At 44.3% G+C, this 17,444-nt stretch overlaps 5 protein-coding genes across 5 annotated transcripts; 2 read left to right on the top strand and 3 right to left on the bottom strand.

Annotated features, from left to right (window-relative positions):
- Window positions 1–5,379: 5,379 nt before the first annotated feature.
- BT62DRAFT_81234 (uncharacterized protein) lies at window positions 5,380–6,388 on the bottom strand. Its single transcript, XM_043182344.1, has 4 exons — window positions 6,370–6,388; window positions 6,222–6,319; window positions 6,123–6,176; window positions 5,380–6,068 (listed from the first exon to the last, which is right to left on the bottom strand). The coding sequence occupies exons 2-4, from the start codon at window positions 6,222–6,224 to the stop codon at window positions 5,574–5,576; spliced, it is 552 nt and encodes a 183-aa protein (XP_043040914.1). The 5' UTR covers window positions 6,225–6,319; window positions 6,370–6,388; the 3' UTR covers window positions 5,380–5,573.
- A 1,094-nt stretch (window positions 6,389–7,482) lies between these two features.
- On the bottom strand, window positions 7,483–9,300 carry BT62DRAFT_1019503 (PLP-dependent transferase; the record flags this gene model as incomplete). The annotated part of the gene is made up of 8 exons (XM_043178253.1): window positions 7,483–7,723; window positions 7,775–7,933; window positions 7,984–8,171; window positions 8,219–8,313; window positions 8,372–8,430; window positions 8,479–8,825; window positions 8,880–9,128; window positions 9,177–9,300. 8 exons carry the CDS (start codon window positions 9,298–9,300, stop codon window positions 7,646–7,648), a joined length of 1,299 nt encoding a protein of 432 aa, XP_043040913.1. The 3' UTR covers window positions 7,483–7,645.
- Window positions 9,301–13,632: 4,332 nt separating this feature from the next.
- On the top strand, window positions 13,633–14,877 carry BT62DRAFT_80998 (uncharacterized protein). The gene is made up of 3 exons (XM_043182343.1): window positions 13,633–13,814; window positions 13,866–14,732; window positions 14,788–14,877. The coding sequence occupies exons 1-2, from the start codon at window positions 13,717–13,719 to the stop codon at window positions 14,719–14,721; spliced, it is 954 nt and encodes a 317-aa protein (XP_043040912.1). The 5' UTR covers window positions 13,633–13,716; the 3' UTR covers window positions 14,722–14,732; window positions 14,788–14,877.
- A 397-nt stretch (window positions 14,878–15,274) lies between these two features.
- Window positions 15,275–16,026, top strand: BT62DRAFT_893212 (uncharacterized protein; the record flags this gene model as incomplete). Its single annotated transcript, XM_043183137.1, has 2 exons — window positions 15,275–15,418; window positions 15,466–16,026. 2 exons carry the CDS (start codon window positions 15,275–15,277, stop codon window positions 16,024–16,026), a joined length of 705 nt encoding a protein of 234 aa, XP_043040911.1.
- A 376-nt stretch (window positions 16,027–16,402) lies between these two features.
- On the bottom strand, window positions 16,403–17,351 carry BT62DRAFT_931250 (uncharacterized protein; the record flags this gene model as incomplete). Its single annotated transcript, XM_043186090.1, has 4 exons — window positions 16,403–16,891; window positions 17,045–17,059; window positions 17,114–17,128; window positions 17,180–17,351. Coding segments are annotated over 4 exons (633 nt in total), but the record flags the coding sequence as incomplete, so codon positions are not given.
- Between the last annotated feature and the right edge of the window lie 93 nt (window positions 17,352–17,444).

The following is a 17,444-nucleotide window of genomic DNA, read 5'->3' as shown; positions in this document are numbered from 1 at the left end:
CTATGACAAGAAACTCCTTGCTATCATGCTCACTCTAAAAAAGTGGCAACATTATCTCATTGGGGCCATCAAAGTTTTTGAGATCTGGACTGATCATTAAAACTTATGGTACTTTTGCCAGCTGCAGAAGCTAAACTGTTGACAAGCCAGATGGATTACTGAACTTAGCCAGTATCAGTACACCCTCCATCACAAAGCTGGAACAGCCAACAAGAAAGCAGACCTGCTTAGCCAAAGAGCAGACCATGATCAGGGGGAGGCTGATAACAAGAGCATAACCTTACTCTGACCTGAACATTTCCAAGCAATGATAATGCTCATAGAGGAGGAAATCCATAAGTATATCAAAAGCATGATCCATGACAGTCATAAATGGGATCAATGAGTGGCCCCATCCCTCAATCACAAATGAGAGATGACAAAGAAGGGAGGGTTAATTCACTATGATGGGAGAATTTATATCTCTCGAGATCATAGATTATATGGTGAAATTATCACCATCTATTATGACTATGCTACTGCTGGACATTCTGGCATTGCCAAAACAAAGAAGCTAGTCCTACAGGAATATTGGTGGCCTAAAATAGGACAGAACATTACTACATACATCAAAGCATGTGAGGTTTGCCAATGTGGCAAATTATTGACACAGGCTCAAGCTGCACCACTTCATCTGAATGAGGTCCTGTCATCACCATGAATCCATATTTCGATCAACATAGTCACTGGATTACCAGATTGTAATGGCTATAATGTCATCTTAGTCATAGTTGATTGATTCTCAAAGGCAATCATTCTGATCACCTGCTTGACAGAATTGACTTCTGAAGGATGGACCAAAATCCTGCAAGACAAAGTCTATACAAAGTATGACATGCCACAGGTGGTTATCTCAGACTGAGGACCCTAATTTGTCTCCAAATTCTTGGATGATCTCTATTGACTTCTAAACATTAAATGGAATGCATCCACCATATATCACTCTCAAACTGATGGGCAAATGGAGCATGCAAACCAAGAAGTGGAAAAATATCTCTGCTTTTTCATTAACTACTGACAAGACAATTGGGTAGAGTGGCTCACACTAGCTGCCTTTCAACACAATAACCAAGTACACTTGGCAACAGGAAAAACACTGTTTTTTGTTAATCATGGACACCATCCTCACATTGCCCAGACCGAACAGCTCAAAACCACCACTCCTGCATCAACAGACTTTGTCATGACAATGGCAAAAATCCATGCAGAAACCAAAGCTGCCCTGGAAAAAGCTGCCACAACCATGAAATGCAACTACAATAAACATCAACAGGAGGCTCACATCTATAACATAAATGACAAAGTATGGTTAGATACCACCAACCTTCATTTGCCATGTCCTAAACACAAACTGGCAGACAAATGGACTGGCCCATTCTCAATACTCTCAAAGATCAGTGTGAGTGCATACAAACTCTAATTGCTGCCCACTTGAAAAATCCACAATATCTTTAATAAGACACTATTGATGCTGTATATCACCCCAGCATTTCCAAATCAAGAATGCCTACCACCTCCACCCCCAGATCTAATCAATGATGAAGAACATTATGAAATCAACCAAGTCCTGAACTATAAACTGCAGAAGATCAGGGCAAAAGAGAGGGAGACAATGACTACCATCGACTACTTAGTCAGCTGGAAGGGTTATGGTCCAGAATCAAATCAATGGGTCAATGAGAAACAAATAGATGTGGACAACAGCATATGTGACTATGAATTATCCCTTAATTAAGCTATCAGAACAATGGTCTTAAGGAGGGGATAATGTTATGATTTTCCCTACTTCTCCTCAAATTAACCCCTATTTATGCTTAGTCAAGGTGCTAAAATAAGCACTTAAGACCATGGGATAAGGCTTAGTCATCACAACTAGCTAAGTCTGTCATTGTCTTTTGATGCAATGATGTTGCTTGATGATGCACAATCAGTCTTTTATGTACAGTAATGATACTCCAGTACAAAGAGCACAAAGGACAGAGAGACACACAATAAGTAAGTAGTATTATTAGCCAGACATGTACAGTATTTAAGAAGCTTGCTCTCACTGGTAATTCTCAGCTTTGAGCTAAAGTTTATACATCCTCATTCTACTCTCAAGCAAATCACATAAAGCCTTGAAGTACAAAGGACCAATGAATAGTATATAAAAGTGGACTTTAATGGAAGGCTTGAATGCAAAGCCATGTTAGATTATCATGTGCTAGTTGGTCATGTGTGGCTTGAATCTAACACACTCTGACTAAGCATAAATAGGGGTTAAGTCAGAAAAGAAATGAAAAAAATCATAACAGCAAGTCAGTGACCAAGTCTATAGTGACATCTGAAGATCTGCAACAGTAGAAACCAATCAGCACAAGAAATATTAAGTCTCATTCATCAACAATGCATCAAGATACTGAGTGATTATGTTGCTTCATGCAAAGGATGAGATATTGCAGTCCTTTAAAGATCTTAATGCAAGATAAGAGAAGAAGTATGGAATAAAGATAAAAATCTTGCATTTGGATGGCAGAAGAGAGTACAAGAGTCATAAATTTGATAATTACATCACAGAGAAGGGCAGACAGCATTGCTTCACAGTTCACAATACCTCTGAGCACAATGGAGTCACTGAGAGATTCAATTGCATGCTTCTTGAGAAGTCCATGCAATATTACATTCCACTGGATTGCTGATGAATCTATGGGGAGAAGCATTAAAGCATGCAGTATGGTTAAAGAACTATATCTCATGAAAGGCTGTAGGAGGTCACACACTATATAAGGTGTTCTATAGGAGAAAGTCAGACCTACACCAGATACACAAATGGGAATGTAAAGTTTGGATCCATGCAGAGAACAAGTTAAAGGTTGAGGAATGAGCATGCAAAGGAAGATGGGTCAGGTTTGATCAGAATAGCAATGGGCACTGAATATATTATCCAGATAATCAATCTATACACACTGAAAGGAGCATCAGGTTTCCAAAAGTCTGCAGGAGAGAAGATGGAATCTACAGAATGCTGAATAAGAGAAAGAGAGCAGAGATCAGACTTGAAAAACAGGCTGAAAACATTCAGCATATACTATCAAGTAAGCCAACATGTCTAAAGACATCATCTCTACTAAGCTCAACATTAACCACACCATTGTCAACACCTCCATCCAGCCCACTGCCTACTCCAGCACCAAATCAAGGGCAGAATGTTACACCCACTGCACTGCATAATATATCTAGCAAAATCAATGTGAAAAACATCATTGAAAGCAAGCAGATGAGGCACAAAGCTTGTCTTGCTGAAGCTGAGGACACTGACAAGTCATAAATCAGAGAGTACATATATGCCATCATAGCTGACATGCCAGATGAGCCAATGGTTGAAGAGGCAATAAAGAGAGAGGATTAGCTACTATATAAGTAGGCTATAGATGTTGAGATGGAAGCAATGAGAAGGATAGATACATTTAGCAATAAACCCATGCCAAAACCATATGGATGCAATATCATCAGATCAAAATGGACTCTACTGATAAAGCAAAAGGCTAACAGAGAGATTGACATGTACAAGGCACATCTTGTTGCATACAGATTTTCTCAAGTCCAAAGCATAGACTATTTCAAGACATTCTCTCCCACTACTAAACTGCTCTCACCTCATTCCATTCACTCTATTGCAGCATCCTGTGATTGGGATATCAAGGTTTTTGATTACTCTGAAGACTTGGTCAACTGAACCACCCAAGTCAAGGCCAAACATAGATCACATTTGAAATGAAGAAGAGAAAAAGAAGTGCATCCACAATTGTGCCAGAAGTAACAGCAATACTGAAAGCCTGAGACCTCACTGGAGATACTGATGATGATACTCTGGTGTGAATGAGTGTTATCTGAGGTGATTGTGGAAGTGATAGATGATAGCAGGTCTGTTGGAATCTGCAAGAGAATTCAAGCAATCCAGCATTCCAGCATGCTGAGTAAGAAAAGAATCTGAGGGAAATTGAAGGAATTAGGTAGAAATTACTAGAAAAGGAGTAGTCTGGTATAAATATGAGAAGTCAATGGGGAAACTCCTCAGGAGTTTGTAACCCAAAGACTAAAGGTCTTACAAGCATGTACTCTGGATACAGTCCAAATATCAACAAGGTCCCTAGGGAAAACATCTCATTCATTATGCACATGGCTGAGCATTGATGTAGAAAGAGTTCCCATGCCACAGACATGTCGGACTGGTGAAATCCTGGAGGAAATAATTTTATTGAGAGTTCAACAGTATGTTTAGAGTTTGAGAGAGGAATACAGGACGATGCCCTAAAATCAAGCATCCACTTCACTGGTCACCTCTCTGGTGAACTTGGAGCACAGCATAATTTAGAAGCTGCATAGACACCGGAGAACATGGTGTATGCATGAACGGGCGCTGCATAGGTTTCCCCATGGAACATTTCAGAGACGCTTGTGATGGCGAATGTTGGTTTGGGAGCATTGAAGTACCTGTTGTTTGGCACATCCAAAAGAGCAGTTGTTGGTGCCCAAGCACTCAGGACTGAAGAACAAGACAGGACAAGTATATGGAAATCGTACAGTCTTGATGCAGAAGTGAAACCGAGAGAGGCGGTAGCATCAGGCTGCGAGCAATGGAGTTAGTTGTTGATAACAAACGATGCAGCAAGGACGTACCCTACAGGCCGTAGTAACAGAACATTCTTTTGAATAGTCGGAGGCCGGGAGAGGCTGTCGTTGGGCTGCGGTGACAGGTCGGTTAACTTGTGTCAGCTATTGTGGCTATTGAAGCAGACAGAAAGCCGTAGGGAAAGCGCAGCAGTCGTTATAAGTTTCGGGTACCGACCCCATAGTATTGTATTTGACACGAAAAAGCTGGAAATGTCAAAGAGAAGGGAACTCCCGACGACTATAAGTGAGTCAGAGGAACACTGGTGAGGAAGCAAAAGAAAGTCCAACACATGCCGTCGTCCTCTTGCTTCAGCACCTTGAAAACAGCACCACCGCCTTCGTTCGCCTTTTACCATTCGATTGCACCTCTATATATACAAAAAAACTATTATTTCTATTGCTGCGCGTGGGCTTTCAGTAACAAACATCTTAGACACTGATACACACTTCATGTCAAGGTAAATTCAAGATATCCCTCTTGACATCACCGTAACCATCTTTCCTTTCAAACGAGAGTAAGCGAGATAAGTAGAATACACGGGTGAAAGGCGCCAATACTATTGGATAAACTCGACGTTGTTGACGTGCATGGTAAAGATAAAGATCCAAAACAAAATCTAGAAAACTTCAACGAATCATTGACGAAAATATAGGATCGTTGCGCAAATACTCTCTGCCCACATAGTCCCACCTGACCATCATCTCTCCTCCTTTTTGTCCAAATTGACGTGAGTGAAGTGAGGAATGCCTCATACAGCGACGCGCATAGATACTGAGCTTGAGCAAGCCATCACCGATTTCCTGACGGCCCTCCAGAGGCCCGACGCGAAAGTCATCTCCGACAAAATCATGAAGTCGGACGAGATATTTCTCGATGGTGTTCAAGCATTCCATGGCGCCTCGACAAAACCTGTGGAGCGCATGGATGACGACCAAGGAAGCCGTTTCAGGATACTGAGAATAGGTTCAAGGCCGTATGGTCCTCGTAGCTCGGCAACGAGTGGCTCATCGATACTCGTGATAATTGCATCGAGAAGCGGGAAAACGTCCCTCACGAGTCGAGCGTTCAATCGCATCAAGTCGTACTTCTCAGCATAATAAGTTGGATGTGGAAACGTATCATGATGTAAGATATACGCGAAGCAATCTAGGAGAGCAACAGCCTCTGTCCAAGCCGTGAGGACTGGGGAAAGGAAATCGATAGTAACGTCACGGAGAGGTTTGAGGATCGAAAGTGTGGTTTCCTCCACCGAAGGAGCGCAGATGGCAGTTTGGGTTATCAGGTATTGTAGAGAATGAAAGAATGATGGCTCCATGTCGATGAGGGTCTTTAGTGCATTCTGCATAGAGGGTAAGCGGTCCTTAGAAGAAGTTCCCTTGGTATACATAATATTATCAGGACCTAGTAGGACACAAGAAGATTACGCCACCTCTGCGTCCTCCCACGATGCTAGGAAAGACATGGCGTCGTCAGTAGCAGCATCCTACTGAAGGTGAGTTTGAGAGACGACCATCAGACCGTCGCTTACCATGGAGCAGTAAATGTTCACGTCGAATTCGTCGCAATGACACGATCCTGCGTGGAGAAGGGTTGATAACACGGCTGCGAAAACGTGCTGGAAACGTTCTTGATTCTGATTTTGATATTTTGATATTTTGACCACGCAAAAGACTGACCCTTCCGAGTCGGACACTGCCACCTTTGCTTGCTGATGTCCTCGTTACATTCGCAAGTTTTTAATGTATAACCTCTTCTGGAAGGCCATGGTTTGCTGTACTGGACCGTATCAGAGATGGGTTCGTGCATATATAACCTCCACACCTTGTTGATGTCCTTCATACCACCGCCCGCTTTCCAGGATGGATACTACTGTTACTCTGGCACGTCCTGGCCGCGCTTCTACCTTAGACTTTGACCAGGTAGAGTGTGGATCTTTTACGTCTCTTTCTCCTGCTATTTCCGCTATTCCTTCTCCCTCCAAGTCCACCCCTGATAAGGGTCGTCGCGTCGATCCTAGCGTTTTCTATGAGCCGCCCGGCATGAACGACATCACATCCGGAATGACCTGAGATGTCCTGTTGCATCAATATTTACATCAAGAGAATCCCATTCCATGTTCCGCTTATTAGGATCTATCGTCCTCATTCGAAGAGATAATCAATATCTTTAAGAACACTGGGGGCACCTTCACCGGCGTGTGAGTTAGCCCATGAGATAAGCAAGAGAAAGCCACGATTTAAGAGTTCCGAAGAGACAGTGAGGGAAGAGCGGCCAGGACTGTTAAGATGAAAAGCAAAAGGGATGACGCCACTAAGCACAGGACTCTCGTGATATACGAGCGGGTGAAACTGTATGGAGGTTAACTGGAGGTAAACGAAAGGTCCTAAGCCTCCTACTTACGGAGAGATGAAAATATTCCAACAAGATGGGGACGAGACAAGATCAATCAACTCGACAGCTGTGGATGCAAACTTCTCCGCAGCGTGATACGAACCAGACTTGTCTTTACGATGGAGGATTCCCCACAGATATCCAGTGAAGAAGACGTTGATGATGGCGTCATCCTCGAGATTGGTGGGTATCCAATAGAAGTCGGCCCAGTGGGAATAAACGTAGTCGTTCGACATGTCGATGGGTATTTGCAGTAATGGCAGTGGCGGTAAGAAACAGAGCTGGAGTCAGATTGCCGAGTTTGGAAGTGCTTGAACATGTGTAGATAACCTTGCAAAGGCGAGGTAACTCAAGCAGATAGCATCACATGGCAGGATCAGATACGTACATAAAAATTCAGAACGCCTGATAACGCATGCATTGGAAGAGGAAAAACGTCGAAATTCAAAGAAAATGGGATGACTTGCACGGACGCCCTCTTTGACACTCGCTCCTGTAGATGACACGTAACTTACAGAATTTGTCGGGGACCATGTACCAGTACGCCCTCAATATCGGTATTCAATTTCTTCTATATTCCTCCTTGATCTCACTGCATACTGTAAGGAGAACCTTTCCGAGCTTCTGGAAATCCTCGACCTTCCGGAACATCAGTAAGGGGCATGACACCGCTCGATAAACGAAAAATACCTCATTCCAAACCTGGGCGCTACATCTCGCCCACCACATCCCATTATGATAACAATGAGTGGCGTACGCCTTGTGTTCGACCAGCAGCTTCTGTTTGAACATCAGATCTAATTCCACCGTCGGCTTCAGGTGACCAGGAAGCGGCATGACTACGTTGACCTGTGCGCCTCGCAATCAGTAGCAGCTTTAGACGAGAGGACCAAACGCACCATATGCGCAGTAAACTGGCCGTCTTCATCCATGACTTTCGTGTTCAAAACTTTCGCCAGAGCTTTACCCCCCTCGATTGCTAGCTTATGACAATACTCGTTGATCGCGCCTTCGCTGCCAAGCCACTTGCGGAAATCAAGCGCCGCAGAAATGCTGAAGTACGGCACCAAGTCAATGGTTCCATTCCCTAAGGCGGAATGAGAAAGAAATTAAGGCTGAACAAATGGGCCTTACATTCGAACTGTTCCACAAAGTTTAGTCCTGTACGGTCCTCGGGCGATATGTAGGTAGCCGACGTCGGAAAGCTCGACTTGACGATATGCTGGTTCCTATGCGGATGGTCGATCAGTGGATACAAATCAACAAATGTAAGATACGATGGCCCACCTTTTAGGAACGTACAATACCGCAACGCCCCTCTTTGCGAACAACCACTTGTGACAATTCTAGCGTATTTTCAGTCAGAAAGCTCCTCACTGTATACCACTACTTACGCTTATCCAGAAATCTGGTTTGACTTCGTCGAGTTTAATTCCGGACTGTTGTCCAATGGCATGTGCTGCATCTACAACGCTCCATACCTCGAATTCACGGCAGATATCTGCCATGTCCTCCCAAGGAAGAAGAGCTCCTGGGGTAGATATAATCGCGTCGATAACAGCAACTATTTTCGCATTCTTTCCGACGCGCTCTCGAACCGACCTTAAATGCTCCCTCCATCGAGAGATAATATCCTCCTTGGTCGTAGGAAAGAGGAGAGTGAACTGCGCAATCTCCGGATGGGGTGGGACGTCGGAAATATACTGCGCCGTTCGGGATACCGAGCCATATGTTGTATTGCCTAAGCGTTGATCAGTACCTGAGATGATGCTTCAAGGTAAATAAGAGATCTTACAGCTAACTATAACATCACCCGCTTCCCAGATAAAGTTCCTCAGGACCGTGTTAACCCCATGCGATGCGTTCGGGACTAATACCACCTCACTGACATCACTGACTCCGATAAAGCTAGCAACTTTTTCGCGTACGGCGACCAACATGGGCTGGTAGGTCAATCGCATGAACAGATCCGGATTCGTTTCGATCTTGTCAGATAGAGCATTGCACCAAGCACTAACCAGTCGAGGAAGAGATCCATAGGAGCCTTCACATATTGAGCATATCATTTTATCACGACGATCCAAAGGCTCACCATGATTCAAGTTGATGTATTCAGGATCAAAATGAAAATACTCCTTCATCGCATGCCCAAAGGCTGGCAGCTCAGCGGGGAGGACCAAAGACTCCAAAGATTCAGAGGAAGAAGAGGGATCCATTGTGAATCCAAGCTGTAAGAGGAAGAACAGGCGAGAAGCTTTGCCTTACACTGTAATAGCGAGGGGTAATATAGCTCTCTGAATGAGTCATGGAATTTTGAAATTTCAAGACATATCTTACTTTTTCGGCAGAATCCTTATCCGGTTAGTATTTGACACGCCGCGGCCAACGAGTCACACGTTCAATATTCAACTTCACATTTTGAATGTTTGAATAGTGTTGAAGTTGAACGTCGAGCGATAGAAGAGAACAAAGAAAGCAGGTCACGTGTAACCTGACGCATCGCGGGCCGACTGTGGGAAGCGAGCGGTTATGTAATATTCATTTTCTGGTATAGCCAAAGTGAATGTGCTGGAAGAAATTTAAGATGAAAGCATCCACTGTATCTGATATCTATGGCTCTTTCTTGGACTTCCCTGCACTATTGCTTATAGCAACCTAAAAAAATGCTGGAGAATTGATAAAACACTGTAGGAGATTCATACTGGCATGGGTGCTAGCACTTGTTACTATTTCTCTTTCTCAACTGTGGTGATCCCAAATTTCTATTATCTGTTCACTTTCATACTTATTTCATCTGCTATAGTAACTAGACCCTAACTTCAAGTATATATAAGACCTATCATACTTTTGTCTATGTGTTAGGAATGTGCCAATAGAGAAGGACTGAATGCATGCAGCAGGGGCTGCAGAGTGCATGGGCCTTGTCAAAGCTATTAGCAGTGTCACCCCTGGGTCAAAGCCCTAAGATGGATACTGACAGAGGTCCATGGAGTGAGAGACAAAGTTGGTCCTATAGAGTGAGAGATCTATGGACTGGAGACAATAGTTGACTTGAAGGTCAACAGAAGAGAGAGAGTTGGTTTGAGAGTGAAGTTATTGGGCTGAACCAAGTTGATATTCAAACTGTGGTATGTACAAGTAATTCTACAGCTTATATACTAGTACAGAGTCTGAGAAATTGGATTCTAGAGATCAAGTCTATGTCTGGACTATTGTAGCTAGAGGAGTCAGGATTCCAAAGACTCTGATATATATCTATTCACTATTGTGACAGAATCTAGGTGTGATAAATTAAAGAGATGAAATTAGTAGATGAAATATAGAATGGAATATGAAATAGAAACTGGGAAAGTGGAGTCCAATGGAGTCTGATCAAATGTGGAGTTTGGACAATGGAGGTTGGATTGGAATCAAAGGTCCATGGCATGCTTATTACACATTTCTTCTTTTTAGCAATTAGCAATTATACATGATTCAATTGCATTCAGATTCTCCAACATGCAGGAAGCTTAACTTGGCTAACTATAAGTACTCTTACACTAAGCTTGAATGATTAGTTAAGTTTAAAGAGGTTTATACAAGGTTAATCATTGAGTGAGTGCTCTATACATTGATAGAGACATATTCCACAGCTCACATATCTCTGCCTCATAGACTATAGATAGAATACATATTCTTTCTATTAGTAAGGTTGCAAGCAAGAGAACAAATTCATGAGTCCCATCTCTACACCATATGTCAGTAGTCCTTATCTTCCAGCTATAACAGGTCACAAGTGAAGTCATACTCTCTTCTCTAGTCACAAGAAGATTGAGTATAAGTAAGTTAAACTTGTGCCAGTCTCCAACTGCATACTTATTTGCCTTAACCTCCTAGGTTATAAGCAAGGTGGATTGCAACTCAATCCTGCAGATTGGTCATTATCTGGCAGACTGTGAGTGACAGAGGGATCTTATCCTCTCTGCCACATATTCTCACAGTTTCACCAGATATGCCACTTATCATTCTTGATTGTCTCATTTACTTACAGCCTCATTAGATGTAGTTGCTTGCTATCCACTCTGATATATTTATATTTGTTCTCTCCCATGGATATGGTAGCTACATTATTTGTATACTCTTCTTAGTGATCATATGCAATGCAATCACATTTGGGCTTCTCACACATTGGAGAGTCCAACTTGGCTAACTATAGGTGTCCTCATACTAAGCTCAAGACAATTAGTTTATTAATAGAGGATCTGTGATCAAATATGCCTGGTGATAGCATGCCAATATGAAAAAGTGGAGAGAAAGTTAGTGGAATGATGTTGAAGTTAGATTGAAATGACAATGGTTAATTTCATGAAATCCCATCTAAGAGATGGAGATGAAAAATTGTATTTTAAATCTGTGAATTCTGAGCATACAGAGCTTAAAAGCTCATCACCATATGACTTTGCTTCACAAACCAAAATCCCTGACACCTTTTGCTTTCCTCTCATCTCTCTTAACTTATCTTGTTTTTACTCTTGCTTGATGCCATCTTTTGACAATAGCTGGACTGTTTGCTCATTCAAAGAAGCATGTTTCATCTGAACAGGAGCATCCTGATGCTTAGAGCAGAAAAAGAGTACCTGCAACTCCTGCTAAATATCTGACTATTTATTCTAAAAATAATGCTGACCTTTTAGGAGATCTCAGAAGCCTTCTTTCTAGCATTGCAAGCCTCTCACCCAAAGTGAGGACAAGAGGCTTGAGGCCTATCTCAATCAATGAGCAGGGATTATTGTTCTTGCTCATGAAGGAGAAGTCCATCATATCAGATGACTTCAACTTTCCTGACAAGAATGGTGGTCATAATATTGTGAATGAGATGGTATTTATAAGTTATAAAACTGCACTGAATTTTGATCTACTGGATCTCAATGATTATTCTGTAGTACTCCATCTGATGATGTGAAGGGCTGGAAGACTATGAGGAAGACAAAGGATAGATATACCTCTTTTCCAGACCCTAGTTTAAAAATTACTAGGTCTACTACTAGTACTAGCATAAAAAATAGATTTGATGTCTTATCAGGCTCTGAGGATGACAACAGAATGGCCATTGATGATGCCATGAGGTACATGCATGACATACAATAAAAGAACTCTGAGAGGCAATTTTTGGAAATTGCCAGGCAAGACTGAGCTACTCAGAGGTAGTCCAAAAGAGAGACAATGCAATGAAGACTCTGGAGAGGTCTATATCACTTGATGGTCACAATGCTGTCCTCAAACAAAGGTTTGAGTGCATATATGCTGTTAATTGTTAACAGCTGACCTGTATATTTCTGCACATTTTAGAACACTACAGTCAGAGTAATGGCCAAGACAGGCTCTGCACCATCCCGGAAGGTCCGGTCCGATCGGGCCAATATGATCACTTTGAACCGAACTAGTGGTTTGCTTCTGACCACAAGAAGCTTGACTTGCCCTCCGCCTTGCTCCTTTTCCTTTGTCTCATATCATAAAGTCTGCGAAATGTTGCTCAACAGAAATTCTGTAGCCCCCTCAGGCCTCGAGAACGGTGACGGACAGAAGGAGATGATGCAATAATGCCCCAATTGTCTGCGCAGGCTACTTTCCAGCCGCAGGACTACCTTTTCCTGTTCTGTCTTCTGAAGTGGCGTGTCATTTCCTCCGGGGGTAGATGGAATCGAGGCTCAACATATCAGCTCCATCGATGACTCGATAAACAATACTAATACTGATATGAGGCATTCTGGACGTCTGATGGCGTGCCCGCTTATATATATGGAATTTGCACGGTTCGAATGGTGCGTGAAATGAAACATGATTCCGTGAGTTCGCTCATCTTTACTCTGCAGCGTACAATATTTCTCTCCGCTGGCGCTACAGAATCTTTCTGTGTGTAGAATGTACGAACCACTGCGTAATCTCCCCATTATATGGCCCGTGAATCTGACAGCTGAAATGCATAGCACAGCCATCAGCGCCATGTGCATGCGTCCGTATGAAATGCCGGAAAGAAGTTATCGCGTTTTACGTTTCACTAATTTGACCGTGCGACACCCATAGATACCGTGGTTATTTCTGGCTCCAACCCTCTTCTTCCAACGATATACCATTAGCCACGTCGCACAGCCATGGTGGCGGCACCAGCGCTGTCCTTCCCGGAACTCCCTGTAGATATTCACTTCGAGATACTATGGCATATGGATCTGCGTGAGGCGTTGCCATTACTTCATGTAGGCCATCTTGTACTCTCATTATGGGATAGTAGCTTATGAGGTCTTTCCTAGTCTTCCTCCGAGTTCTTCAACTCCCGGGAGCTGTGGAGTCATGTCCTTCACGCGACGCGCAAGATATTCCCCATAGCGTGTCCTCCTCGAGAAGATCTATCCTTGCTCAGTTGCAACACCCTCAGGAAGATCGCGTATCACGTCATTTTTCTATGGAAGAACTGGTCATTGCCTAGCCCCAAAGCACAATACTGGAGGGGGACGGAAACGAAGCATTACAAACCAACGAGCACGGACGAGTGTTTTCTTGCTATTATCCCAGGAACTCACCTTGTGGTAACGGGTTCCGCTGCAAAAGAGGTTATCAGTTGCTGGGATACCAAGATTGGGAGCTGCGTTGGAGTCATGAAGGATGTGGGGACACTGCACTCCGTATCGTATCCTTCTTACATCACGCCAGGCCGGATGGTGTTGGCATATGTGTCTTCCTATGACAGCATGTTGTGAGTTTCTCCTTTGGTTTTCCTGTTCTGAAATAATGAATGAAGAAACAGAACTGCATGTGCCACAGGAATCTGCGTGGATTACGCCGACCGAAGCTCGGTCAAATTTGAACAGACTTTCCGTACAGAAATAACCCTCGGGGAATCGTTTTCCCATTCGTACATTACCCTTGCCATCAATGATCGATACCTGGTCGCGCTGACGTGGCATACACAAAAGCTTCGCGCAGGCTTTGGAGTCAAGAGTCTTCATTCTATTGCTGAGAGCGGAATCATCCTTAACGCCGTCCCCGAGGCGTCATTGCCAGAACCCGCCATCAAAACTCACCTTGACAGCTACATCTCCGGCAATACACTCAACGTCATCAAGTACGCTCGGAACACGTACACCGTCTATGAGTATACGTTGTCGCCCGGCCTATCAGCCAGCGAGATATTCTTACGGGCACCGGTAGTGCAACCTCCTCTGCCGCCATTTACATCGAACATACATAACTGTCCTTTGACTGGACGGTCCGTATCACATACCTCCGTCCTCCCCGGCTACCGCGTTCGATACTCCTTCCAGTCTCCGCAGAACGAGCGAACAGAGTTCGAGTTCGAGTTCCCGCGGTGTGAGATGATGGAAGCAATTCCTGCTGCGTCGGGCAGACATGTGTTGGTCCATTACATGGACGGAACAGCGGGGAACCGTGTTAAGCTTTTGAGGCTTGCAGAGGATAAGAGCTGCTCGATACACGATCTTCATCTTCCTCTGGAGATTAATCTTGTAGATCGGCTCAATGAAGGACAGGGAATGGGCAGTTGGCACGGGAATAGGAGGGGAAGTATCGAGATTGATGAGAGCCTGGGTGTGGTGTACTTACTGATGGAAGGTGGGATTATCTGGGCCGTTGGATATTCTTGACGGGCTTCACTGTGAGTTTCTTTTGCGGCAGACGACCTTTAAATTTGAAACTGATGCTACATGTAGATTGAATAACGACTACAATGTAATTTTATGTCATAGAACCTTTGTAAGAGCAATCCTTTATTCTTTTGAATCCTCGGCCTGACACCTCGGGTATTACAGCGCATATACATCGCGTCTCTTCGTGAACATCGTTAGGAGAAGGATACTTTGCACGTGTTGCGGTCTTTGATCTTTTGACGTCAATTGAATGGTTAGTTGACCTATAACTGTGACTTCCCTCACAAGGGGCAAGCGAACTTGGCTTCCTAGTACGAACATTTCCTGAATCCTGCATTCTCGACTGGCTTGCCGCGGACTTTCGACGACTAGAACCAGATGAGATCTCCGTTCTTTAGAGGCGTCGCGAATCTCAGAGACGATTCTTTTACTCGGCACAAAGCCTGCCTCACGCCTCGATGCTCCAAGGCGAGATGTGTATATATAGCATACAAGATGAGCATCACTATCTGGCTAATACAGTTGACATCCTGCTCTCGCTCTTCTAGCTATGTCTTTCATTCGAGCTTCATTTACCGTCATCCAAGCCGTCGTGCACCAAGCTGCTCTGACTTGCCCAAACCCTACCCCCAAAAAAGGTCGCTACCACACGGAAGCGCATTTCATTCTCCAGGTAGCGCCTCTTATATTCTGGGTACGAAAACCTTCGTTCTTGCTCGGCTTCTTTTAACTTTCTCATAGATCCACTCGGTGGTGCTATGGGCTTTGGCTGCGTTCGAGACACTTGCCTACCTCTGTTCCTTAGTTCCAGCGAGTCCGCCCTATGTATCAACGCTCGTCTGTCCCGCCTCTACGCTACATTCACTCGAACACCCCCCGACCCCGCTTTTCCTCATCGGCTTCACCTCCATCCTCTGCGGAGCCCTCATACGCATTGACTGCTTCTACGCACTCGGCGAACTTTTCACGTTCGACCTGACAATCCACCCCGAGCACAGGCTCATCATGTCACGCTCTTACGCGCACGTACGCCACCCAGCGTACGCGGGGTCAATGCTGCTCGTGATGGGGATCAGCATTGCGCATTTCACGCGCGGGAGCTGGGCGGTGGAATGTGCATTTGGAACGGGGTGGGGAAGGGTGGTGATGTATCCGCTGTGGGGTTTATGGTGGTTGTGGACATTATCTGTGGGTATAAGCCGTGCCAAGGCGGAGGATCGGCAGATGAATGTGCTGTTTGGGGAGCAGTGGGTGAAGTACGCGGAAGAGGTTCAGTGGTGGTTCTTTCCTTGTTTGCTTTAGGTGGTTACCCTGGACGTCCGATGGACTAGGCGTATTTTTATGCGTGGTGAAGGACTACATAATGAGACTATATTCGAGCCTAGAAGTTACGCAGCGCAGGGACACTTGTGTGTTAACTATCATTACTTATATCAAGTGATTTTCAAGACAATGTCGAATAAATGAGGTACCTCCATCGAGAGTCTGTCAGCGAGCCAACAGGAGTAAATACGGAGTTGGTAATTAATACGTCCCAAGGACAGTGCTACAGAAGGAACCGCTGTAGACCAAGTCAACGAACATTTAACAACCTGTGAAGCATTGGTGGCTTAGTCTCTTAAGCAATCTGAGGATTACTTTCGGACCTAAAAGAAATTCCCCAACAATTCTCGATGACCGATATCTAACGGACTGAACATTATGGGTTCCAAGGGTACATAGTAGTTCCAATTCAATCAGCCAGATATGCTTCTATAGATGCGCCTACCAAACTCCTTCATCCTTGCATTAGATGCGGCAGATTCGAGCTTGACCATCTGAGACCATCGAGGCGCGACCCTGGTATATCTCGTGATGTTGGTCACGAGAAGGGCGTGAAGAATGACCTGATCGCACGCATATGAAATATTTAATGCGATCTCTTCCCGCAGGTCATTCACAGCTATTCGTCGGCTGGGAAATCGCTTGATCTCCGCGATGAAGGGAACACTTTGGCTGGTAACTTTTGACCACGCACGGTGTTGATGTGTCTTGCCAATGGTGGCCTTTTTTGACATCGTGACGATGATGGCAAAGTCGACGATTTGGGCCTTACTTGTAGGAGTGGCGGGAATAGTGCATTGGCTTTCATCGGAATCTGAATCGTCACCTTCGTACAAGAAATCTTCTGACCATTTTCAAAACAGGTCGTTAGTGATAACGAACATGGAAATAACGACGATGGACACCTTCCACAACGGCGGCACCATCGCTGTCATCATTGGGGTCCGATATAGGTATTAGCCTCATCTAGTAGCGTTGTGATACATGACAAACGGACCTTCGTCGAAGTCATCTATCAAATAACAATTCAGTGACATGAAGAAACGATGAAAAGGATGTTGTGTACCTGAATCATCAACACCTATTTCGCCTAAAGCGTGAGCTTACAGCATATTTAAGAGAAGATACATACAACTTGTTTCGTCGTCGGCACCATTGCCTGACTCGTCACCGTCAACTCGAGCTCTGTCGCCATTGTCGACATCCATTCCCTCGTCGTTATCATCATCACTAATATCCATCGCTTCGTCGTCGTCGTCATCCGCATCCTCATGCTTGCTTTCTGAATCCAAGTCCATTTCTTGACCTATGTCATCGTCGCAGTAGACGATGAACTGTGGTGCCACGCTTAGGACGGCCGTATCTTTATCAGCGATGCCAATGAGGTTAGTGCAGGC

This window comes from Guyanagaster necrorhizus (genome assembly GCF_019112545.1).
Source record: "Guyanagaster necrorhizus MCA 3950 unplaced genomic scaffold BT62scaffold_10, whole genome shotgun sequence".
Classification (NCBI taxonomy): domain Eukaryota; kingdom Fungi; phylum Basidiomycota; class Agaricomycetes; order Agaricales; family Physalacriaceae; genus Guyanagaster; species Guyanagaster necrorhizus.
The sequence above is the reverse complement of the archived record's forward strand: the minus strand, read 5'-3'. Positions and strand labels throughout refer to the sequence as shown.

Bases quoted from the DNA above. Each gene is read 5' to 3' on its own strand.
- BT62DRAFT_80998 (XM_043182343.1), top strand. From the start codon at position 13,717: ATGAAGGATGTGGGGACACTGCACTCCGTATCGTATCCTTCTTACATC. The intron at 13,815-13,865 runs GTGAGTTTCTCC...ATGAAGAAACAG, and splicing joins TCTTCCTATGACAGCATGTT to AACTGCATGTGCCACAGGAA.
- BT62DRAFT_81234 (XM_043182344.1), bottom strand. The intron at 6,069-6,122 runs GTGGCGTAATCT...ATGTATACCAAG, and splicing joins CATCGTGGGAGGACGCAGAG to GGAACTTCTTCTAAGGACCG.